Source organism: Antedon mediterranea, chromosome 4 (genome assembly GCF_964355755.1).
Source record: "Antedon mediterranea chromosome 4, ecAntMedi1.1, whole genome shotgun sequence".
In the NCBI taxonomy this organism is placed as follows: domain Eukaryota; kingdom Metazoa; phylum Echinodermata; class Crinoidea; order Comatulida; family Antedonidae; genus Antedon; species Antedon mediterranea.
In genome coordinates this window covers 7,879,249-7,905,890 of record NC_092673.1, presented here as the reverse complement: position 1 = coordinate 7,905,890, position 26,642 = coordinate 7,879,249, and the positions used below count along the sequence as shown (strand labels likewise).

General features: G+C 34.6%; 1 protein-coding gene across 2 annotated transcripts; it reads left to right on the top strand.

The window, feature by feature from the left end:
• The first annotated feature begins 1,545 nt into the window (after positions 1-1,545).
• On the top strand, positions 1,546-26,545 carry LOC140046522 (centrosome-associated protein 350-like). 2 transcript variants are annotated; one of them, XM_072091195.1, is made up of 25 exons: positions 1,546-1,607; positions 4,025-4,124; positions 5,850-5,893; positions 6,365-6,520; positions 6,787-6,844; positions 7,065-8,560; positions 10,091-10,194; positions 10,675-10,853; positions 11,289-11,798; positions 12,027-12,226; positions 13,029-13,157; positions 13,307-13,460; positions 13,849-14,129; positions 14,547-14,659; positions 15,242-15,590; positions 15,907-16,338; positions 16,637-16,824; positions 16,985-17,065; positions 17,488-17,848; positions 18,169-18,785; positions 19,086-19,415; positions 19,921-20,168; positions 20,687-20,847; positions 20,991-21,267; positions 21,396-26,545. In XM_072091195.1, the coding sequence occupies exons 2-25, from the start codon at positions 4,040-4,042 to the stop codon at positions 23,930-23,932; spliced, it is 9,090 nt and encodes a 3,029-aa protein (XP_071947296.1). In that variant the 5' UTR covers positions 1,546-1,607; positions 4,025-4,039; the 3' UTR covers positions 23,933-26,545. The 2 variants fall into 2 exon arrangements, with proteins under 2 accessions (XP_071947296.1, XP_071947295.1); XM_072091194.1 differs by having other exon boundaries at positions 15,904-16,338.
• Positions 26,546-26,642: the final 97 nt, after the last annotated feature.

The window sequence follows — 26,642 nt, the reverse complement described above, 5'->3', positions numbered from 1 at the left end:
AATTGTTTTTTTTTTGTTATTTTACTTATTTAGTTTAACCCATGTTATGTAAATTTTTTATATTGTTATTTCTTTATTTTTTTTATTTATTTATTTATTTTCTTTTTTCGTGTTGTTCTTATCTAATCTTTGTTTAGGCATGTCTGTCACAAGCTTTTTGCTTTTTTGATCATGCCTTCTTCAATCATATTACCTTTCTTTACACCATTTTGTTGACTGTTTTATTTTGAAGAAAATAAATGTTACTTTGAATTGAATTGAATTGAATATATTTGCAGACGATTAGGCCTACTATTAATCAATTATCTTAATTTTGTCCTCGAGTCTATACTCATTCATACTGAATCCTTTTTTAGTATTTTCAAAACAATTTTAAATGTAACTGTATAAACATTGTAATTATATAACTCAACATAAGCTTTTATCTTTGATTGTTTTCATCTTTCAATTGATTTGTATTTATGAAATATAAACGAATAACTTTTTGTTTTTTTGATATATACCGTATATTTATTCGAATAAACGACCCACTTTGAAACGCGTTTATTTATTTCCGAAATTCCTCATAAACGCCCCATCATACACAATACGGTAGAGTACAAACTCCAGGACAACACATTGTAGTAGAATTCAATTGATTGACATGATCTACAATTTACCAAACATTCCGATACAATTTTAACTGTATCTATCAGTTGATATTAATTGCGTCATTATTATCATCATATCTAGCGGATATTTATGCATTTTACCCCCGATTAAAAGCTAAAATGTTCATATTCTAAAAATTATTGTCTCAGCAATGATCAGGACCGGCGGAACCAGGGGTAGGGGGCGAGTGGCAAAGTTAAACAAAATGTAAAGAATTAGAGATACTCGAGTTAGAATTGAGGAGAGGTGGTGTCGAACACGCACCGCTCAGAAACAAGTTTCATTTCACATTGCACACTCCATATAATTCCTAAAATGTCCTCACCACAAAAATAACATTGCACTCCCCCCCCCAAAAAAAGTGGGATGTTTCGGCCCAAAAGTGGGCCAACCAAATAAAAACCACTTTAAAACAGGCAAATTATTAACTGTTCATGAATGAGACAATAATATAAAGATAACAAAAATAATACAGTTGGCCATGGAGGTATCCCCTCCATGAGTTGGCTATGAACAGGCAACAAATCAGAGTGTGTCCTCTATATTATCATTTTTAAGAGAGGGCGTCAACAGAATCTATAATCTTAACCGCCATTTTGAATTCTCACATTTTAGAAAAAGCTTTTATTTTACAAAATATAATATCCATGTCAAAAAAATATCAAGTAAACCCCTGTGTATAGTTTATTATTGGTTTCTTATTAAATATTTATATAAGTGAATATTATATGCTAAATATTTATTGATAATTTAATTTATTTAAAGAAAGTCCTAGCTCTAGCCGCCTCCTAGGCTAGAATTTCGTTTAAATTTAGGCCCTCAATCGGTACTCTCAGCTCTCCCTTATACTTCCGTACACACCATCGACTTTTCGATATTTTAACTATAAACAAACGGAGGATTTCGGCAAAATGGTCAGGTGATTGATGATAAATATTTACCAATGTAATATCTAGGTATTTTAAAAACATTGTTTATTTAATTCCGTTTTCTTAGTGACCATACTACAAGCATAAGGCTCACATTTTTCAATCATATCATTGTGGTTTTATTTATCTCTGCTCTGGGATGAGGAGAAGGCTTGGGCCTAGCTAGGACTAGCCTGACTTCGTTGATGGAAGGCCAGGGAGGTTAAGACGGCTGTCATCGCGTCACCATCATTATCGTAGCTTGGCCTAGGACTATTCTTGATACCCGCTTTATGTTGATAGTAGGCTGCCTACTGTAGGCCTAGATTCACCACAACATTATCATCGGATCTGTTTTTTAATGAATATTCATTCGAAACAACTTTCAAAACAAAACAACAACAACATTTCAATTTAGGGCCTCTAGGCTAGTAGGCCTAGCCTAGTAGTACTAGTAGGCCTCCTACCTAGGCCTATACAAATTTAAAGATGCATTGCAAAAACAACAATTAATAAAAAAATACCATGAATAGGCCTAGGCCATTTCATTGTTGTAATATAATAATAAATTTAATCAATTTCATAGAAAAAAAAATTATGTTTTCATTTTATAAAAAGACAAATTAATAGTTAAATACAACCAAAAACCCATTGACTATGAAATTACAATTTTTTCAAGTAAATCATTTTTTTTATCCAATTCTTGGTAAATAATGTGATATTAGAATGGCATATTCAACAAAAACATTTTAAAAAGTGTTTTTTTTCAGGGGCCACAATATATCTTTAAGAAGATAATATTAATGCACTTGTCAATTACATGACCCACTATACGACCCCCGGGAGAGGTGCGTTATTTGTCCGATGTGCGTCATACCTTACGAATACCATGACGCACCCCATTTTTACGTACTATATGACCTTGTTTTTTATGATATTTTAGTGGTAAAGTGACAGACATTGACACACCATCGTTCATTGATGTGACGTACCTTCTAGGTTTTTTGACGCACCCTGCATCAGTAATTATTTGTAAATGACGCACCTCTCCTGGAGGTCGTATAGTGGGTCATACAATTGACAGTGCATAAATTTCAAGGAAACTTCAGGATCTAAATCTCTTTTTGGGATTCAGAGTGCTATCATTAGTAACAAGGCCAACAGCCATTAAGTCGCGTGCTACAATGCATAGTGATACCGGACCGACAGACAAACAGACCGACAGACAGACGGACCGACCGACATAGTGAACTATTCTGACCGAAATTACTGAACATGTTTAAAAATGTTGAAATGTTTAAAAACATTTATATTTTTTTAATTTACACGTGCGTAGCCTGTCACATTTGACGTGCTCGTATAACGTAATTTCGAGTTGAAAAGTAATTCAAGAAAACAGAAATCGGGCAAAAAGTGTGCGCAATAACATTTAATGCGCAGTGCGCGCGCAAAAATCTGCGCACTCATGGCAATTTTGTAAACGCTTAAAATTGCCTGAAAGGTACTCTTATTTCATCGAAAATAAATTTTGAAAATTTTAAGCGCGCGTACGCATGCGTTACATGCGCTACGCACGTAATTGTATTGCCATATGATGATTTATGCCCTGAAATTTATGAGTACCAAATTTTATTTAATTGTGATTCATGGTTGTTAAGATATGATTACAAACGTGATTTCGTTAAATCGTGCGTAGACCGCGTAATTTTTTATTGCGCACCGTGAAAACATAACCACATCGATTCCTGGCCATAAGGAATATTCTGTGAAAAATTTACTTAGCTAGATTAAACTGATATCAAGATAAGGTCATAAAGCGATAAAACGCATAGTGATACCGGACCGACAGACAGACAGACAGACCGACCGACCGACTTAGTGAACTATAGAGTCGCTTCCACGCGACTAAAATGGTTCATCTGGATCACTGTATAGTATTTTAAGTAAATTTTCTTTTGGATGATCCAAAGTCGAATAAAATTCGTAAACTTACGTTTTTTACTCTAGCTTTCACTGGTCAACGACGCAGCTTAATCATGAGTGAGTCTCTGTGACTTGGACTTGTTACCATTAGATCTCGTATATGGTATAGCGCCATCTGTAGATCGTTCAGGTTTTCCCAAATGGGATTGTCGGGGCCTCCTCTTTAGTAAGTTGTTGTACAATTTTGGGAGTTCCAAACCGCCGTCGTCTCTGTTCATAGTGTTACCATGTTTTCTTATTTTTATTGATTCTTTTATTTTTCTGTCTTTCCATGATGATTCTGTGCCTAGTATTTTTACGTTCCAATTTGGTAAATGAGTGTGAGTGGACATGTGATCGGTGATGGCTGAGTGCTATCCCTGTTTTTTTTTCTTATCCTATAATAAAAAACTTCTTCTTAAAGAAAGTTTGTACATTATGTACTTCAGGCTACGTACACAGTAGTACTTACCACTAATTAAATGTGTTTTTTATTTGTTTAGTAACTTTGCTCTATAATGTCTGGTAGTATACACCTGAGACCTGTACAAGAACCAGTGCTTGTATTGCCAAGGGGATCATCATCAGGGTCTTCATTAAGAGGTAACCAAATTCCTAATTAAATCATAATCTGTAATGTTGGTGGTTGATAATTTAACAGTATGATAGTTGATATCAACATTGACAGTGTCAAGCAATCAAGATACATTTGATTTTTTATCAATTGTTTTGTGTTATTTTATATTAACAACAGTAATCTAGCAAAATATGGGTTAGTGGTAAATAAGTAAATGACTGTATATTGTATACTGTATATATTTATATTTTTAAAAATTATTCTGTACTTGTGTACGTAAGTAAGCTCTGTCTACACTATCAAACTTTATGTGATAAAAAAAATGTGATGTGCCCATATTATATACTGTATGGACACAATGATGTCATACTGTATCACTACCATATTTGGGCATATCGCTATCATATTTGGGCACATCACACATTTTTTGTCAAACAAGTTTGATAGTGTAGACAGAGCTTAAAGTAGTGTATCATTCAAACAACAAATTTCAATTTTTTTTACTGTTTTATGCATATGGAATAATAAATGTTTTCAATTTTTTTAATTGAGAATAGAAAATTAAATTCAAATATAAACTTATAACTATTTTGTTTTTATTCAACATGACAACTAATTTGAAATTAATTTATTTTATATTGCACACATCCTGTATACATTAGTAGTTCTATGAAAAATAAATTTTTATCAGTTTAATATTGGACAGAAAAAACTACTGTACTGTAGCATATCACAAATCACATAGATTTATATAGGCCTAAATTCAATAGCTTAGCTTTTTGTTGAATATTCACTTTGACCAAATATTAGACTTTAAAAAAAAACTTTTAAAATCGTAATTTAAAGATAAATTGAATTTGTTTTTTCTTGGCAAAATTTAATGACTTTAATTAAGAATAACAGTACAAAATATGACCTATTCAAAGTTTGATTTATTTTATAAGATTTTGGATTTTGGAAATACACAGTCTTTATAGTGTACTGTTAGTGAAGAACAGTTTTAATACTGACTAACTAAAAAGTTATGAATTAAATTACTGTAGTGGAAAATAAAAAGACACAAATAATGGCAGTTAAAACTGGCTGACTCACATGACAATATGGGTCAACTGACTGAGTCAGCTGCCAATTTATAAGTTCACAACCAAGACCACAGTTAACTTTTATAAGGTTACCGATTGCCTGATGTTGACGACTTTTTAAACTTTTTGATATGCAATTTTAATATGCAATATTTGTTTTATATATTTAGTTTTACACTTTACTGTACCAATTTGATTTTTGTTATTCAGTATTTACATTCTACTGTATTGAAACCTGTTGAATATTCTATAGTATTGGTTTTCTAATTAGCATTGAATACGATTCTTAATATTTAGTGTACAGTAAGCATCCGGACATCTCCCTTGATAATTATCGACAGAACAGTATCCTCAAAGGACTAACCTTAGTTTTTAGTTAAGCATTTGGGGTGCAGTACTGTAGTTAATCCGAGTAGTTGTTCTGGGTGGTATTATCCAGGGGGTACAGTAATTTTTGGAGAGTTGTTCTCTTGGAGTAATAGGCCACTGTACAGTTAGTTTACTAGGTAAGGGTAGAGATAGGTAGCGGAGTGTTAATACATTAGATACTCTAGAGATGGTCATCCTAGAATATTTTTTTTTCCAATTTTGAATAATAGTTTGCATTCTTAATCTGTACTGTATCGTGCATGTTACTGTTAAATATAACTCATTGTTATTTATTTGTAGAACTGAACTCAGCATGGGAAAGTGTTGACAGGGCCAAACATGCTGTAAGTATTTTAAAATTATTTCAAAATTGTTCTTATAGTTTTTGATAGTGATAGTGATATTTTGCCCAGACACAGCCTACTGTAATTGGGGCCCCAATTAATCAAGAGATTTCGTAATTCATAAAAGGACTTTCTGATCATTAGAAATTCAAACAATCGGTGTATTGTTTGCAGTGGCGTAACAGCTATGAACGCTCACTGGCTATACCCAGGGGCCCTGGAACTTATTGGGGGCCCCTGAGCAGTGCCTAGAGGAAAAACAGTGCATTAAAATATGTCGAAAAAGGCTGAAAACGCCTGAGGCCACCAGCATTGGGGGGGGGGGGGGGCACCACTGAGGATTCTTAAACCAAGGGCCTCAAGCCTCTGCGTTATGCCACTGAGTTTTATCAAGAATTGGCAACAACTTAATTAGTTAATTTTACCTTTTTATTAAGAGGAAAATTAATTTTTTTGTTGTGTTGACTGTAGCTTGAAAGAGCTGAAGCAAGGCTAAATGAGGCTGAAGGTCCATATGGGACTCTGACTGCAATGGATTCCACCATCATGAATGATAGTAGGTCAGAAACAAGGGTTCCAGTTGATAGGGTGCCAAAATGGCAACTACACTCGCCCCCTCCAATACAGGTAAGCAAGCATGATGAAGAGTTATTTGTCTTCTAATCAAATCCACTCGTTTATGACTAGTTTTCTTTTTCTTTTTTTAATCTCCTTTTTAATAAGCTGCCCCTTTCTGCCATAAAGAAGTAATCCACTTAAATGTTACTGAGTAATTTACCTAACCATGAACTTGCATCAATTATAAAGTGGAAAAAAATAATACCAACGATGGATTTCCATCTTTTAATTACTAACTTAATTAATAATTAAATTAATAATTTATTTTTATTTAGAACACAATAGCTGACAAGTACAATGGTAGGAATAAAAATAAACGAGTAACAATACAAGGTATGAAAATTAATTTTAATTTAATTTTTTGTTGTTTATTCACACCACCATTTTTTTGTGTGGAGAGTGAAATGGTAAATTTTGCTTTCCTTTGCATCCTAATATGTGCCCTTAGTAAAAATATGGTGGTACAAAAATGTGCAGATATATGTTGTAAACATGTTTTACTGATGCTATTCCAACCAAGCATTAATTTGGCAAATAATGTTGTACTTTATAGAAGAATCACCAAGTAGAGATTGGCGGAAGATTGGCCTTAGTAATGGCACTTATCGAAGTCCGCTTACCTCCCCATCTGGAACTCGCTCACCCATTGGGGAAAGATCCTTCCTTCAGCAGAACAATTCAGGCTCAGCCAATCAAAGCTTTACTACTGTTCGGACACCAACTAAGATGCTTTACCTAAATGAACCAGTTCCTCCACACACTGTTGGATATACATCCACTTACGAGAAACTGTATGGGTCTCGAAAAAATGATTTAAAGAAGTCAAGAGAAATTCAGAATGGCAGTATAAATGCAGAATTTAATAGCCTTGACAAACTAAGATCACGAATACAAGAACAGAAAGAAGAATTTTTAAATGGAAGTAGGACTAACGATTTTAATAATCCTAGGCACCATCATCATGAAGTAGATCCAGTGCTTACCTCGGATAATTATGGCTATGATTGGCCAAAGGAATCATCTTCAAGGTTAACTGTCAGGAAGGTCGCTGCAGCTCCTCCTCCACCATCATATAAAGGATTCAGTGCAGCAGAATCAAGATATGCTCTTCCTGATGGTAGTATTGTTAGTGGAAGACAACGTTCCACAAAGAGCAATGGTCCAGACAGAAAAAGAACAACGAAATTAAATAAAACAACAGGTACTAATAATAAAGCAGACATAGAAAGTCATAGGAATGTGGTAGAAATTGGCACATATGGAAGACCTTCAACTGGAAGTATGGTACGCAAACGTGCTCATGGAGACCCTAAAAAATCAAGTAGGAAACCTGTTCGCAAAGTACATCACCTCAAAGGCGATATTAAAGTATCCAAGCCTGAGAAACATGGTAGTGTTTCGGTTAATGCGTGGCGTGATAGCCACAAAACTGCAATAAAGGTTCTCGGACCAGCTCCTAAATTACGCAAAGTAAGCACCGCACATTCTGCCACTGATTCAAAACATAAACATTCAGAATTTGAGCATGACACAGAAAAAAATGATATCGAAGATGCTGACATATCTGATCATCCAATTGAATCAGATGATGACAAAGATACTGCCACACATTTACCGACAGATGCCAAGGATGTTTTGAAGGACCTCCATTTGGAGTCTGATGAAGAAGAGATGACAAAATTAAATGATGGTACAAGAGATCAAACAACATTTCACACAAGTCAACCAACCAAGAAAAGCCGAAAAAGTCGCAAGTCGAAAACTTCACAAAGTAAAAAATCTACTGATCCGTATGATGTACCGAAGATACGTAGTTACGACACAAGTGAGGTGCGGCAGTATATGGCAAAGCAAAAAGCAGAGAGAAAGAAAAGGGAGAAAGAGGAAAAAGAAAAGAAAAACTTAGCCGAAAAGAAAAAGCAAGAGCAACTGGATGCAATAGACCGGAAACGACTTGAAAGTTTTAAAACTAAGCCAACTGGTGGTCGTGTGTTACAACCCCGACTGGATCAGACTTACCTTACAGAGACCAAACCAAGTCATACACAGGTAATGATTGCAATTGTACATTCTTTTTAGCACTAATATCTATATAGTCAATTTAGTTTAACCACTGACTGACTAATTGACAAACATGATACAATAATCTTGTTTATAAAAAGAAACTAGACTATGAACAACTTGTGTACAGTGTACAATCTAGTAAATTGATTTCAGTTTATATCTTATACATTTTATATGAATCTTTTTTCCTTTCTAAAAACCAACACTGATTATATTTAAATAACATGATTTGATGTTTCAATCGAATCATGGCTTTTCTCTCGTTATTTGTCAGTTTTATACTACGTTCTTTAGTTCTTGCAAATTTAAGATGTTCACATTTTGGGAATACTAACAATAACATTTGATAAAGTTGTTTGATGTTTATCCCTATCATTAGTCTAGGTTCTCCCTATCATTAGTCTAGGTTCTCCCTATCATTAGTCTAGGTTCTCCCTATCATTAGTCTAGGTTCTCCCTATCATTAGTCTAGGTTCTCCCTATCATTAGTCTAGGTTCTCCCTATCATTAGTCTAGGTTCTCCCTATCATTAGTCTAGGTTCTCCCTATCATTAGTCTAGGTTCTCCCTATCATTAGTCTAGGTTCTCCCTATCATTAGTCTAGGTTCTCCCTATCATTAGTCTAGGTTCTCCCTATCATTAGTCTAGGTTCTCCCTATCATTAGTCTAGGTTCTCCCTATCATTAGTCTAGGTTCTCCCTATCATTAGTCTAGGTTCTCCCTATCATTAGTCTAGGTTCTCCCTATCATTAGTCTAGGTTCTCCCTATCATTAGTCTAGGTTCTCCCTATCATTAGTCTAGGTTCTCCCTGTCATTAGTCTAGGTTCTCCCTATCATTAGTCTAGGTTCTCCCTATCATTAGTCTAGGTTCTCCCTATCATTAGTCTAGGTTCTCCCTATCATTAGTCTAGGTTCTCCCTATCATTAGTCTAGGTTCTCCCTATCATTAGTCTAGGTTCTCCCTATCATTAGTCTAGGTTCTCCCTATCATTAGTCTAGGTTCTCCCTGTCATTAGTCTAGGTTCTCCCTATCATTAGTCTAGGTTCTCCCTGTCATTAGTCTAGGTTCTCCCTATCATTAGTCTAGGTTCTCCCTATCATTAGTCTAGGTTCTCCCTATCATTAGTCTAGGTTCTCCCTATCATTAGTCTAGGTTCTCCCTATCATTAGTCTAGGTTCTCCCTATCATTAGTCTAGGTTCTAGACTGTGATTCTTATTAATATTCCTAAAAAAGGGAAAGCATTTTGGCACACATATCATGCCTTACCTATACTTCATTACTAGAATCAAACTTTGGCTAGAAATAACTAGATACATGTATAAAGCTCTGTCTACATGTGAAAAAAAATGTGATGTGCCCATATATGGACATGATGATGTCACTATCACTATTTGGGCATATCACTACCATATTCGGGCACATCACATTTTTTTGCTGAACTAGTTTAATAGTGTAGACATAGCTTTACACTACAGGCACACACATTAATTTCTGCAATGTTTTCACATTTAGATTGTTACAGAGATGAGTGGTTCAGACAAGGAAAATAAAAATGCATGGAGTCCTTCAAGTAGTAGTGATACACAGCATTCATTTCCAGGTGTTACATCCAGAAGGTAGCATCTATATTGAAATTCATTATCTCTGTATCATATAAGCCAACTACTGGACACCTACATATGAAAGAATTACTAGATAGCTGACCTTGCTAAATATAACCGGACCTAACCCTCTAAATAATCTCTCTCAACTAAAAAGAAAAACATTAAAAGTGCTGATACAACATATTTGATCTATGACCATTCTTTAGTGCCCCTATTATTAAGTATTCCTCATTTCTGACCCAGACGTCCAGCAAATAATATTTGCTAGGCTAGCCAAATGTTTTGTTTTCCAAATGAAATTTTAATCGTATTGATGGATTTGGGATCTTAATAAATAAAATACTGGTTTTATGTTTTCCAGTTTTCAGAGACCCTGGTTGTTAGGAGAATTGACTAGACACATCTCCCTCAGAATAAAGACCGCCTTTGGCCAGATGCAGTTTTAGTCAGTCAATCATATGTAATTTTTATAAACAATGTATTTTTTCTCAGACTTGACCTACTTGGTATAATTACAAATGACCTTCCAAAGCAACAGACATCACTATTTACAACTGCTACAGCTACTGCTACCACAATAAGCCGTCCAACTAGCCTGACAGTATCCACTCAAGCAAATCCCTCTTCGAATTACCATGTATCAACGAATGTAGCGCTGTACCCTCATAATGGTTAGTACATGTACTATACAAAATCACTATTAAATAGGCCTAAATAAAAAAGTAATACATTTATATTCTATCCTCTTTAATTGCATGTTTCGTTTTCATTACATTAGTTTTCAATATTTATGTTAAAGGATCGCTGAATCAATAAATTGATTATATTAAATTTAAAGGCAAGTTACTAAAAAAATGATAACGCTGTGGTTATCAGTAGCTGAATCTCAATGGAGATATTAAAAAAAATAAGCAAAAATCTAAATCAAAACGATAAATTAAAACAGCCATAAAAGTTGCAGAGCTTTGGGCTAACACTAAACCTTCCTCAGTGCAAGTGTGTAATAATAATAAAAACATCTTTTCATTTATTATACAAATAAGTTGCAAGAATAACATAAAGCAGCCAATAATGTTGATTTTTGTTACACTTTTTTACACCTAAAGAAAGAGGTAAAGCACCAAGTCATTCCATGCGTATAGAGTCTTTAAAGGCAACGGCAGCAGCTCTACAAGGCAGGCTGGAGAAAGAAACCCGCCGCTTTACATCACACTTTGACAATTCAGATGCTAATACTGCAAACCCTGCAGTGAATGTACCTACATCACGGTGGGCCTACCCAACAAGTACTTCAAGTTACGCTGCAGAACCTAGTCTGACCTTGAATGTAGACTCCAGACCTGGTTATACGTCATACGGTGCACTTCCTACGCAAGACTGGCGTTCAAAGACTAATCCCAGTACAGCATCTAGGCGGTTAGAATTTAAAGATGATGCTAGTCGTAAAGCTGGGTATACAGACTGGCAAATACCTTCTAATTCTCCATATAAAGCATCAATTTTTGAATCAGAGGATAAATCACAATTTAACAGGCCGGATAATAATGACTTACGAACAAGACATGAGCAAATTGTTGGTGAAACATATCGCAGTGAATTTTCGGGTAATTTACCTGGTAAGTTGCACCACTATTACATAATAATTTTAGTGTCATTTTATCGTATTCACTTTAAAATAATAGTAATTGTATACACATGCTTCCTCAAAATGTACAGAGTGGCAAAAACAAGTGAGATGCACGATGTCAAACGGCAAAGAAGAAAATTTAAGAAAAATTCATAATTAAAGCGTGTGTTAACCATAATTGTTATGAATTAATGATAATTTTCATATTTTATCTCAGGAATGTCAAACCTAAAAGTAGGTGCAAAGAAAGCTGAGCAATTTTCAATAGAAACTGATGCAGCTACTCGCATCCAAGCAGTTTACCGTGGACATTCTGTACGTCAAAAGCTTAACTCTTGGTTGTCAGATAAAAACTCTGAGGACTTCAATGTTGAAGATATTGGCCTGGATGATGATGAGCCACCCTCTGAATACAAGGTAAGTCTATTAGTAATGAAAATGCGAAATGAGTATTCCATTTTACCTTTTTAAAGCTCTGTCTACACTATCAAACTAGTTTGAAAAAAAATGTGTTCAAATATGGTAGTGATATAGTCAAATTTGGTTTGTCCATATATGGGCACATCTGTTTTTTGTCACATATAGTTTGATAGTGTAGACAAGGCCTGTTATTGTGTCTTAAAATGTTTTTATAATGGCAATTGAAATAATTAAGGATTGTAAGGTCATTATTAGTGATATAACACAATCATACATTTCTATTCCTTGACATTCAAATACAGTCGATCTTGAAAAGAAGCCCAGTAGACCTCCCACTGTTGGTTTGTGTAATTTTTAGATGTGCTTCTTTTCGAGATTACTTTTGCAAACCACAGAGTGAGATTCTTTTTGAGAAAAGTGGATAATCCTGATTCTTTCTAATACTGTACTATTGATGCAGTACTGCTAGTGAGTGAGTGGCCGAGCGGCTAAGACAGTGAAACCGTAATTACGTAGCCATAACATCGGCAAGGGTTCGAGGCTCACTCACTCCATGGTTCTGGTGGTAGAACGAGTCTTCTCAGATAAGGACTATAAACCTCCATATAAGGTCCAGTGTACACATCTAGCTCATGGGCGCTTTAATGAACCTAGTATATCTTTTGAGATGAGATGAGGGTTACCCCGGTGTACTAATACATCACAGCCACATAAGTGGGCCCCCTGAAGAGGTTGTCCAGTGTAAATAAAATATTTCAATTCATGTAGACAAGGTACTATTCCAATCACTGTTTTTTAGGATCTTCCACATTCAAATAATCTGCAGTACTCTGGGAAAAAGAAAGAGAAGACTCCTAAGACATCAGCACATAAAGAATATCAAAGTTGGCAAAGTCGTTATAGCCGATATGATCAACAAGATCCAAAAGTAAGTTGAAAAGGATGAAAAAAATAAATTGGCAGTAAGAAAATATTATACAATTTGATCCATCTTTTATTTAATAAGTTTGTGTATCATATTTTAGCTTATTATATGTACCAATGATGTACTAATGATATATATCAAATTGTTTACAGAAATCTGATTTGTACAAGAAGAGTCCATCTTATAGCCAGTCTCATGCATACACTTCAAGACCACACACGTTAGGACACAGCGCACTCAACATCTCTGACGATGGACACAGTGTGATAGACATTTACACACGTCGTCTCAAGTCACTCACTCAAGGTATTGTAAACATATCATAATATAAACACAGTTGTACAATTTTACGCTCAATGTGCATTTTACCACTAGATGGATTTGAAAGTAGCAGTTTACACATATTTTCACTGTTTTAGTTCTTTCACCCTTTTTATTTCTAATGTACTTTTGAAAATGTATGGCTATTTGTCGTTCATACCTGTTCCATAATGAGGTGTGGCCACTGTTGTAATTGTTAATAAAATGAGGTATGATGAAAATGATCTACTTTAGTGTAACAACACCAATATTTGTTAGTCCTAGTCTGTATACATACAAATACTGTACACTTCTTGTTAGCTAGTAATAATAATTAGCCCATTTTAATTAAAGTATTTGTTCCAAAAAAAACAATAATACTATTTTTTTAAAGATTCTTCTGAACAATATTCAACAAGGCTATCACGTAAGTCACCAAAGCATGAAGATGATTTTCGATGGTTGCCAAGTAAATCACCTGTTTATGAAGACGATTTCACCAGCGAGAGCCTGTCTCAAGGCTCTATATCTGAAAAGAAAGAGAATGTTGGAAGTCGAGGCTCACCAATGTCTAAAGAATCTCGCTTGCAGACCTCACCACCTGGTGGCAGTACCACAAGTCAAATCAGTGATGTGCTGGGCAGTTCACACAGTGTTGGACCTTCACTAGAAAAGGTATTGTTGAGTAAGATGTTTTCAGTAACTGGACTGATATGACCTGGTAGGCGCTGCACTGCTGGCTGCCGTGGTCTGTGAAGGGCCTAATCCAAGTTTCCTCAGTTTCCAGTTAAGCTTGAGGACCAAAATAAATACATTTACATTTTTTTACATTTGACTGCTATAAGGAAAACCTAAATAGTCTGTGGAAAATGCCATTTTCTTGCCACCAGGACCAACATCCTATCTATTGAACTGATTTAGTATTTCACAAAAATATATAAGATGAACATTTTTTGTTTTGTTAGTGTTTTAACAAATTTGATGTCAAGAATCCTAACCACTAGCTTCAATTCAACAGTATGTGATGAAATATTGATAATTTTTGCTTTTTAATACGATATAAATTGTTTTTATTTTGCTTTATTTTCACAGCCTGTGTCAAATAGCACCTACAGTAGTCCAATCCAATCATCAGGCCTCAAGAAGGCACTGAGTGGTAATCATAGTGATGAGGAATATCGTGGCAGTCCAAGGTCTTCTAAAGGGTATGTCTTGCAATTTAACAGAAATATGCCTAAAGGGTAGATTACAGCAAAATATAAAAAAATAAATAAAATTGTTTTCTGTCAACTGTGGCCCCTTAACTTGTTTACATTCAAATGCCATCAGTTTTAGTTTTTACTATGGACTAAGAAAATAAACAAATAAAATTGCATGAATTCCTCCCAATTCATTCACAAGATGATAATAAGATATTTTGGCCTCCCCACTAAAGAAATATTTTTCACAATTTGTTGTTGGATAAGCCATTTTAATGTCGCATAATAGGTATTCACTTTGACCAAATATGTGATCAAAACAAAAATTATTTAACTGTTAAAACTCTAATTTATTTTTATGGAATTGATTATAACTTTAATAATGTGGGAAATCTTAAGCTAGTAAAACCTCAAACTTTACATTTACAGTATGGAATAAGATGATTTCATTTCATTTCATTTATTATTTATTTGGTCTATTTGAGTATATACATAACAAAAAAAAACTGAAATTGGGGAGACCAGGGTCAACCTAAGTGAACTGAATCACTGTAGCTGAGCCGGTTAATTTTAATTTTGTCTTTACAGAAGCCCTTCATCAACTTTGTCACGGACTTCATCGCCCCACTCATCCGCAGGCAGCTTCTCTAAACTATCTGATCATTACATTGACCGATCAGCTATGGAGCGCCCTCAACCACGTGGGCAAGCAGCAATAGACAACCATCTTACCAGTGGACAATCTTCTAAATCCGTTGACCAAGTGTACCAACCTAAGAGTTTGTCCAGTGCAGCCAGTAGGGCAAAGTCTGACCAAGTACAATCTTTACTTATTGGTGGAGGGTCGGCTAGAGACACCGCACAACCAGTTATTGATCAGTCATCACCTATAGGTTACCAGTCTAGAGGTCATGATAGTCGACCACGAGAGCATGAGGTATGATGAATCTTTAGTGGAGAGATTAATGCTGTCCCAAAACAAATTCACAAAGAAAGTTAGGATAATTTCTCTAGAAATATTATCAGGAAGGATGGTTTACAGATATTTCATAGTGCTGTTGCTGCTAGTTGAAACAGTGGGTTCTATTCCTACCAATGGATTCTTGCATATAAGCATTCTCACATGTTAAAATATTTTACATCAGGTTGAAGTAACTACTACAATACTTTATTTTACTTATGCTAAAATCAAGCTAATTCATTTTGTTTCTACGCATGATATTAATTGTTATATTTTATCATTTATCCAGCAGTTTGATAGACGATACCCATCTGCTTTCCTTCCAAGCCAGCGTTACTTCTCTCCATCAGCTCTTGAAATCAAGATGGCAGCTGAATTAAATCGTTTAGATACGGTTGAAGAATCGTATCGACAATTAACAGAGCTAGAGAAAACGAGAGCCGTTTCCCTTGCACAGCAAGAGTCTGTCTCCATCGCTCAAATCTTGAAAACACGGCAGCAAGGGCACGAAAGAGAACTTCAGATTCTTTCATCAAAAGCACGTCAAGAAGTTGATGATGCACATCGTCAGTTACAGCAGCTTAAGCAACAGGCAAGAGATGCAACATTGACTGCTGAAAAAACACTAGCTCAGACAAAGAAAGATGCAACAGATTCAAAGGTGCTGGAGTCACAGGCAGAAGTGGCCAAAGCCACTGCTGAAGCTGCTAAGCAGCTGGCTCAAGTAAGCAACTCATAATAATTGAAATGTTACTGTGTATGCCATATTTCTTACTTCAGAGTAGTATGGCAACAGTCAATTTGTATATTCTTGTGTATTTGTTAAACAAGATTACAATACTACAGTACTATAAATCATTTTATTTGTCTACAAATGTTTCAATTTGATTACTACCATGAACAAAGGAATTTCCTTCTTGAAGATAATAAGGTTTGTTGAATCTAAATTTGAATCTTTTTTATGATGATGCTTTTAAATTTGAGTTATCTTAATTTGATTAACATTTTTGTTTAAATTACAGGCACAACAATCAACTCTTGATCAAAATACCCAACGTCGTGACTACGATATGGGACAGATGGCAACACAGACAGCTTCAGCTGCGGCTGCAGCTGCAGTCACAGCTGCAATGGAGCAACAACGTACACAGCAGGAAATGTGGTTAAATCAAATCAAGTCTACTTTCAGAGAATCTAAACCTGTTTCTAGGTAAATTTATTTATTTCTATTCTTTTTAGAATTTCTTAATTGCCTTAGCTAATAAGCCAAGGCATAAAATAACTTTTGGTGGATTTAGACACGACAATAAATAAATTTACCTACTGTTTGCCACAAAAACTATTTGAAAATCTTTTATTTTAACATTTAGTTCAACAAGTGAATCAAGCAAACATAAAGCGAGTTCAGATTACAGTGAAGATTTTACTGGGAAAGATATTCACAAAAGCAGGTAATGTATATAAATGAAGTTAATAAATTTCCTGTTGTTTGAAGTGGAGCTGTAGCTTGGTGGTTAATTTGCTTGCTTTCAATCCCAAGTTTTAGCGTTCAATCCTGTTAGGGTTGTAACTCTTTCAACTCCACTGCCTAACTTAAATGAGACTTAGTTTATAAACATGATAAATTATAAAACAGTTTATCTATCCTGTAATTGGTTAGTTGCTCACTGTGGTATGCTATGAAATAAAGAAATAAAATAGTTTTTATAGTTACATAAGTTTACCTTTTGATTGTATATTTTATGAATCAAAGACTGTAAAATTAAAAAATTTGATTTTAGTAATAACTACAGTCATTAGATTTCAAGTATTTAGTTTTTGTACAGTGACAATCATTTGTTAAACTGTTGCATTCCTTTTATTTTTACTGCAGGGATTCAACCACCAGCCCAAGTCCTTCAAAAACATCAGCTTCAATATCTAGCATCTCAAGCCACCTTGGAAGCACAGCAAGCGATACTGCTAAATCAAACTCTTCAGATGCCATCTCTGAGGATCTACCAACAGTAAAGAGTGCGACATCATCAATAGCTACGGAATCTGGGGTAAATGCACATGTTTCCGGTGAAAGCAAAACTATAGCAGAAGAAGTACCAGAGAGTTACTCTGAGGATTTTGATCAAACAATTAGCGAGGTTGATATGCTGGAAGAAGATCACTCTGATAACTCAATAGAAGAAGTCACACCAATCAAATCAGAAAAGGAAGTTGCTGCATCTGGTGAGAAAAGAAAGGTGAGTTTACTACATATAATATTAAAAGAAATTTTTTACATGTATTTATTATTTCTTTATACTGGGTAACCTCTTCAGGCAAAGACTGGTCTCCCAAAGGGATCAGTGTGTGTAGTAGTACACTGAGGTAACTCCCCCTACCCGTCTCGAAAGATGTACTAGGTTCTTTGAAGTGCACATGATCTAGATGTGTACACTGGACCTCGAATCCTTGCCGATGTTATGGCTACATATTACATTTCCACTTTCTTAACACTCGGCAAATAACTTACCTTGTATTAAAATAAAGAAAACATGAAATACATTATATCATTTTTTAGAGTCCAACAACAACCAAGCAATCTCCTGACAGAGAAAGTCTTAACAAACTATCATCAAAGCTTCTTAGTCAACAACTAAAAGATGAGGAACTCCGATCCCAACAGCAGTTGGATCTTCTAAGATTACGAGAGAAAGCCATCAAAGAAAAGACACGTGCAGAAATGGCATGGCTTGAGCATCAGAGGAAAAAACATGTTGAGAACCAGAATGAGGAAGGAGTCACTGCCGTAAAAAAGAAACAGCGATCACTCAGCGCCCGTCTTCAGACTGAACTAATGGAGATCAAACGTTTGCAAAAAGCTCAAGAGCTGGCACAAAAAGACAGACAGCTTCTTATTTACCAACAGCAGGAAATTTTACGGATACGTCAATCAACCAAAGAGTTTAAAGGTCGCATGGGTGATATTTCAATTAGTTCCATGTCAGAGATGTCATCAAATGATGGACTGGCTCTTGATGAAGATCCAAGTAATCTAACCATTGATTCGTCAGTTGGGTTGGACTCTACCAGACTCTCTAGTCCTGGGGGAGAGAATGAAGATAGAGAGATGGCAGCACACAAACAGGCTAAAGTTTTACAGAAACTGAAGTTGATGCAAGCTCCATTAAATTCAAGGTAAGTTTTTGAAAGCTCAACATATCATAAAAACAATATAATTTAGCTTCAATGTTTACTAAATTGATATTTGGTTATTTATTTTTCCTTTCTTCTTCATAAAACATTGGATTTCTACCAATTTTATTATTTATTCATTATTTGAATAATAGATAATATACATGTGTATAATGTAAATTCTACCTTCACTACTACAACATCTTTAACAAAAACAATAGTATAGGTTTATACTTTTAAAAATATTCATCACACTGTACTATTCATTAGCTTTTACTTACAACTTTTGATCCTTTTGTATAGACATTTGATGAAAAGACAGCAAAAGTTGAACAGAAGAAGAAAGACTGCAGAGGAACTCTTAGCATGGAAGCAAAAGCTTGATGAAGAGGAAGCAAAGGTTGTTAGGATAGAGAAGCAAGCACTCAATCTTCTGGAGGATGGCGAAACCAAGAAAGAGAAGACACCTCCTAAACCTAGGCTTACACGTAGTATATCTCATGAGAGTGACACAACCATTGGTGAGATGGTAGAAGAAGAAAAGGCTGGTGAGACTTCTATTGCTGAGGAAATTAGCATGGCAAGCAGTATAGCAGAAGAAGGTATGACTGATCATGGCACAAGTAAACATAGGTAAGAAAGAGTAATTGATGATTATTTTATAGCTTCTACATTCACACTTAAGTGAAATGCTAAGTGTAATTTCACCTACAATCAACATTCAGCTTTTGTAAACACTTTGAGAATTTTCTGCCTGGCGAATTTGTTGACGGATTTGTGATTGAAAATCAACCTGTAGTATTTGCAGTTGTTTACTCAACATAAAAGATTAGCCTAGCCTTTGATATTGATTTAAGATGAAAGCAGTCGATTAATTGAATAAAAGTTTACTTTAGAAACAAATAATAAATATTGTGTATTCATTGAATGGTAAATATTTCATTATTTGGAAAAATTAACTGTTCTGTTTAGCTCCTCGTAAATCTTGAAACTCATGAAATATTCTCCCGATTCAACTCATAAACATTCTGCATTTGTATGCTTTTTATCTTAGAAAGACAACTGTATTAGATTTGTAAATTTCAGTTGAATATATTTATTGAGTGTTATAATAGTAATAATTTTCTTTTTATATCAGTTCGATACCAAGTGAAATAGACGATGTCCTCTCTCGTAGTTCCATGGCAGATTATAGTCAGGATCAATTTGACACAGCTGATACTTCCATTACCCCAAAATCCACAAGCACCAGGAAGGGTGTCATCAAATCTCCAATTGGTTCATTAATGTCGCTTGAATCTCTAAGGTCACCAATGGCACCTTGGAAACGAAGAGAGTCTGAAAGTGGGTCTGAATCAGAAAGGTCGTTCTCACAGACAATGTCAGGTAAATTTTAAATTTATACCCATGATTATAATGCATTATGTGTGTTTTCATTGAAAAAAAAAATTTTGTAAAGTTATCTCAATCTAAGTTTCATACTGACAAATTTTGGAAATCTAAAGAACAATTAGCACTGTTTTTTATGATCGTCACCCATTATATATATATATAAATATACACATCAGGTAATGAACATTAATTCTAAACCGCCCGGTGACTGAAATTTAATTAATTAATTTGAATCGATAAAGATGAGGAAATCTGTGAGAATGAGAAAAAGTCGCCCCAACCGAGACTCGAACTCGGATCGCCTGCTTGATATGCAGATGTCCTAACCATTAATTGGTATTGGTCAAACTCGATTGGATAGCGACTCTTTAACATTCTTGCCGTGGTACGGCGGAACAAAAGACAAATTACTGAAAAAATTACAATGCTGTGGGTATCAGTGGCTGGATCTCAATGGAGATACAAAAAAAAAAGCTAAATCTAACTTCTTCTTTTTTTACTCTTTTACTTAGAAACTGCATCTGATCAGAGTGATGTTGAAGGAAGACTTAGAGCACTGAATGACCAGCTAAAACGTCGTAAATCTGAGGCTGAACGACTCCGCAAGCAGCAAAAGCGGAAATACCGTGAAAAATTGAAAGTTCAAGAGGCTAGTTTACGAAAACAATTAGAGGTAAGTCAACCTAATAAGGTGGGAATTAAATCATTTTGTCTAGAGCATTGGCTATATAGGGGTCAGAGGTTACAAACCTTGCAGTGTCTTACATGCAGTCTTACCACTCCCATAATTGGCTAATTTTTTATACTATTTTATAGGCCTATGAAAAATTCATTGAGAAAACCAAGAGGGAATTAAACGCAGATGCTGAGCTGGCAAAAGGAGCCGTCAAGCCTCAGATCAAGCAACCAGGCCAAGGTAAAGATCGTACTGTTCCTGGCCTGACAAGACAGCGTACAAAGTCCGAGAGTAGTATAACTCTTGACACTACACCAACCAGGCAGGCTAGAGAGTCGGAAAGTAGCCATTCAAGTCTTGATGAAGACCACAGTCCAAACCCATCAGCTACTCCATCATCTACAGCATCTTATAGAGGTACAGTTTTTTATTAATTATTACCAATTTTGAATTTCTAAATATATATATATGTATATATTTGTTTGTATTAAATTAATCGATATGATGAGTATTATTACTATTATTTTTATCTCGTTGTGTTTCAGGATTTGGTTTGACGTTTACTCCAAGTCCAAAGCATGATGATCTCATTATCAAAACAGAAGAATCTCCATCAAGCCGACAAGACAATAAAGCAAATGAGAAAGTGACAGACTTGTTAAAAACAGAAACTAAAACTGTTAAAGACAATACTTTTAATGAAGAAGATGGTGAAGAAATCGAAGAAAACATCTCTGAAGCAATTTCTTCTCAGGGGTCTTATGCTGTTGTCATTTCAACTGGTGGTGTAAAAGAGAATATGCCAATTCAGAAATCACCAGCTAGGGAAGACAGCATCAAAGATGACAATTTATCAGAGAATGAAGGACAAAATTCAAATAATTCTGCAGTGTCAGAACTGCATAGAATTTTGTCAGCAAACTCATCTAAAGGTGTGGTATCTTATAAAAGTCATTACAGTGAAGAATTTGAGTCTGAAAGCAAGGCTGCAGCAACAGAAGAAGACATTAGTGAACACTTGAGCTTCAGCAGTGATGTCGCGGATGAGGAACCAGAGGTCCCAACAGAGATTATTGTTAGTCCAAAAGATGACCAACCAAAGGTGTTAAACACTGAAGCTTCTGATCAACCAAAAACAAGTCCTAGAAGGCAGTTGTCGGGGTCAGAATCTGAAATAAGCATCGCTGAAGAGCTGCAGAGTGCAGCAAGTGAACACACAGTAACAGAAGATCAACCACAAAATAAAGTCACAACTCCACTTGTCGATGTGCCCACTCCAAAACCACAAACAGATTCTGGAATATTAGAAGAAGCAGAGTTAAGTCGAACAGATACATCAGAGTCAAATTCCAGGTTGGACAGTCTTCAAGAAAACATAGAAGATGAAAATTCAATGGCAGAGGAGTTCTCTGGTCCAATTACAGATGATGCTGCTTTAGACATGATTATCAGGTCTGCTGCATCTGCAGTTGAATCATTTAATTTTGAAGATGATGATGAAAAATCAAGTGATGATATTTTTAGTCCAAAAAATAAGGAGGTGTTCAAATTAGATGATACACCAAGAAACATTGAAGACATACCGAAAGATGAGGTTGGTCTTGTAACAGTTGGTATGGAAGCTGTTGTAGAAAAGATTACTGATAACTTCACAAGGAGTCTGGTAGACATTTCAAAAGATCGAATTGCAGATGTGTTGAAGTATGAAGATGATGAACATGAAATTCCTGATGTAGATGAGTTTTCTGAGGCTAAAGAAGAATTTGATAGAGAGATTGAAATAGAATTTGAGAAAACAGCTGATAAAAAATCAGAAACAATGATGCAGAATATTGTTGGAGATGCAATAGGAATGATGATTGCTATACGAAAGAAAAGAGATAGTAAAATAGTTGAACAATCCATTGCTTTGCATTCTGAAAGAAAAGATGATATTGATGAAGATATAGAAGGTGCAAAGGTGATTGATGTTAGTGTAGGTGAGTTTCTAGAGAAAGACTTTAATAATCAGAGAACAATACAAACCAACAATGATGAATTTGAAAAAGTAAAATCAGATATACCTGAAGAAATCCATACTGAAAAGAAAGAACCAACTAATGATAATGATGCAATAAATAGTATATATTCACTTCCACCGTTGTCACCAACAAAGTCTCTTACATCAGATCCAAAAGATGTAGACCATGATGTCTTTGCGCCTCCAGATTCCCCAAAGATTGATGATTCTCGTAGTAGCAGTCCTGACATTAGTGATCGAATGGAGCAAATGCAACTATTGGATCAGCATCTAATGGATAAAGACATATTTGGTGAGCAAGAGTGGTTTGATGATGACTTTAGTTCAATGCCAAAAACAAAATCACTGGTTGAAGTGCCTAAGCGTAACAAAGATGATCAGAAAAAACAAGAGACTAGTTCTACCATTGAACTGAGTAAACTGAAAGAGATTCAAAAGATTACAGAAGAACTGTTCTTTGCTGTACCACATAACAAAGAAGATGTTAGCACAATTGTGTCAAAAAGTGTAAATGAACTTATTCATAAAAAAGCTCTTGAAGAATCTCTTGACGATGTCGTTCCTTCAGCATCAATATTGGGAGATGACACAAAAGACAGTGATATCGAAAGTGTTAGCAAGAAATCTTACAAAACGTTACTATTTGATTTGTCGAATGAAGTTTACAAAGATGTTCTGTCTGAGCAAATGTCAGTAACACATCCACCATGGATCAAACAAAAGAGGCGACCAAGAAAGTACAATGTAGGAAAGGGATCTAATCAGAATGAGGAGTTAAACGATATGATAAATGGTCATGTTAAACTTTTATTAGGTCTTGAAAAGAAAAAGAAAACAGATGGATTTTCATTGAAATATAGTAAAAAGAAAAAGGATCATGTTGATGAGATTTTAATCCAGGAATTGAGGGAAGAAGAACCAGAATGGGTGAACTATGACGATGATGAGGTTACGGTCAAGATGCAGCTGGCAGATGGCATCATGGAGTCTCTTCTAACAGAAACTGCCATGGTATTGACTCATATAAATGATAAAAGAAAATTAAGAGAACAAAATTCATGACATAAATTTAAAGATACTTTCCTGTACAAATGAACAAAATAATATTTAAGAATTAATATTGATAGCATAGAAACATCTCCACAGTATGTCAGGGATCAGTCTCCTTCTTGTGTGGTGCTTGCATGAAATATTCTTCCAAATGTCTTGGAGCTTTGTGAATTTGATGCCTGGTTTTCATAAAGCGTTCACCCTGACAATGGCAGTAAAATGTGTGTAACGATAATTGAATTACGTCATTTAAATTTATACCACTTTATTTTCAGCTTATTATTATGTATTGAGATTACTTCACAGTGACTCATTTGGCTGTTGTCATTCCAATTTAAGTGCGTATGAGTGGTGTTAAATACTAGGCCTATTGATGAAAACCAGGCTACAATTATGCAATCTGTTCTCCACTTTTAAAAGGTGCAGTATAAAGTGTGCAGTAAAACTGTAATGTTTTAATAATCTATTATATATTATATATGTATATGAGTACTTGAAATTAAGAGGTGTCAAGCTTTCTGTATGTATGTTTATTTTTGCAAAACAAATTGAGAATGTATTGAGATTTATACCTCTTTGGTTGAGGAAGTGTATGGAGTATTAGGTGCTAATATGTACACATTCCAGAGGTTTGAAGAAGTTATTGGTAGGGTGTGCAATTTGATTTTTAGATAAATTAAGTGCTAGGTTGATGTGCTACTAGAGAACATGCGTCAATCGTGTCCTGATTGGTTTGTTATAAGGCTCAAGCATGCACGTTTTGTTAGTACTGTAATCACAAAATAGAAAGCTGGGTTCAATTCTTAATCTGTCCGAGGGCCAAATGCAATGTGGTTGATGCATGTTCTCTAACTGCAATTGCTAGATCAAATCAAAATGTGTACAGATACTTTGGGAACGTTCACATGGATTATACATATCAATTAGAATTGTATAGCCGTTAACTGTAGTCTACTTCAACATTGGATTATAATAAATACAGATACGTAAGAGCTTAGTGTGCTGTTAAATAAATATGCCATTAGGAAAATGTTGCAGAGGTTTTTTAGAAATCTCTTCCTTAAAGTGTCCTTGGATATTATCCCAAATATGGTTAGCGATACAAAATGCCTAAATAATTGTACTATTAGAAAACATGCAAAGTGTCGAAAACCAAGGTAGATTTTTGAATGACTGATGTAGTAAGTTGTACAACGGCAACATAGTTGCAAAGTTAGATGCCTTTATCTAGTAAAGCCACCAAAGATGGACATATTTATTCTGATTATGAATATTTTTGCTTGTCCTCACTGATACTGAAGAATCCATGTACAATTGTATCTCCTTTATATACAGTTGTATGTTTTAAGTAATATAATTATTTACTTCCGAATTGTGTGTGCTAGTAAGAGACTTTTAGAGATTTGAAATTTGTGTGTAAATGATATGCATACGATTTAGAATGTATTTATGTTGATGTATAAAATATTTGATAGGTTGAAAGGTCAGATGCCGAAAGTCTTGAAAATAAACTTATATCTACAATGCTATCATTATTATAAAAGTGAAAATCTATTGGGTCTATTATATTTTAGTAAGTGTTTTTATTTCGATATTTATTTACATTGTTTAAGTTCATTCAGTTGAGTGGCGTTTCAATTTCAATGGGCTTACTTTAACTATGGCAAGCAAAAATAAAGGTTAGTTCTGAGTTAATGTGTTAGGCCGGCAGTGTCCTGATGAGCTCTCGATCTGATGCGCAATGTCCGTCCAATACACGTCCATGTCTTATTTGCGTTGTGTCTCATTAGTATACTATATTAAGCAGGCTCAATAAGATTTAATTTGTTTTTATTTACTATCTTTACTTTAAAATTACTGTACATTGATTATTAAAGGGTGTTTAGGAACTGATTTATAAAATATTAGTTTGGTTGATTTTGGTTATAAAATCAAATGTTTTCTTGATTTCGGAAGTTTTATTTTCTTTACCCAGTTATTATTTCATTATCTTATAAAATAATACACAACCCATTTTACATACTAGGCATATATGCACGTGATTTCTTCCACATAATACTTGTAATATATTACATTTTCATTTCTTTATTTAAGATTCGTTTCGTTATAACTTAACCTATTTAGGTTGAATAGAAATGCGTAACATTGGTACTAAAGTAATTATTGTATATAATATATATAAATATTGGAAGAATACCTCCAATTAATGACCATTTTTGTCTGTGATTACAATACATGCATTAGAACTGGATGGGGATATGGAGAAACAGTGCTTTTTGTTTAATATCATATGGCAACATTATTGTTTTCCATGACCTTTCGAACATGTCAAATTGAACGTTCTTCCGTTTTTGTTATTCTGTCTTGCTATAGTTTTAAAATTTATGTGAAACTTGTAAATATAACAGCAGCTGTAATATAGTTGTATATGAGGAAATAAATGTGAAATTTGATTGCCTGCTAATTACTGTATAATTATATGTTTATTGTGGGTCTTTTCAAAATAAAAATATGTGGCTATAGGATCGGAGTATAGGACTATATACCGTAACAGTTTCCAAATTGTATTCATATTTTAGTACAGTATTTTAGATACATCCACCAGAAACAATTAAGATTAAAACATCGGACTTAATATACAGGCTATTTTATATAGTTTTAATCAAGTTATTCACTTAGAAATAAAATGAAGAAAAGTAATAGATATGACATCATCATGTCC

What these genes read in the sequence shown, in the direction of transcription:
- LOC140046522 (XM_072091194.1), top strand. Translation starts at nt 4,040, where the DNA reads ATGTCTGGTAGTATACACCTGAGACCTGTACAAGAACCAGTGCTTGTA. An exon ending in ATCAGGGTCTTCATTAAGAG is followed by an intron (nt 4,125 to 5,849) that starts GTAACCAAATTC and finishes ATTTATTTGTAG; the next exon opens with AACTGAACTCAGCATGGGAA. An exon ending in GAATCTAAACCTGTTTCTAG is followed by an intron (nt 16,825 to 16,984) that starts GTAAATTTATTT and finishes TTTAACATTTAG; the next exon opens with TTCAACAAGTGAATCAAGCA.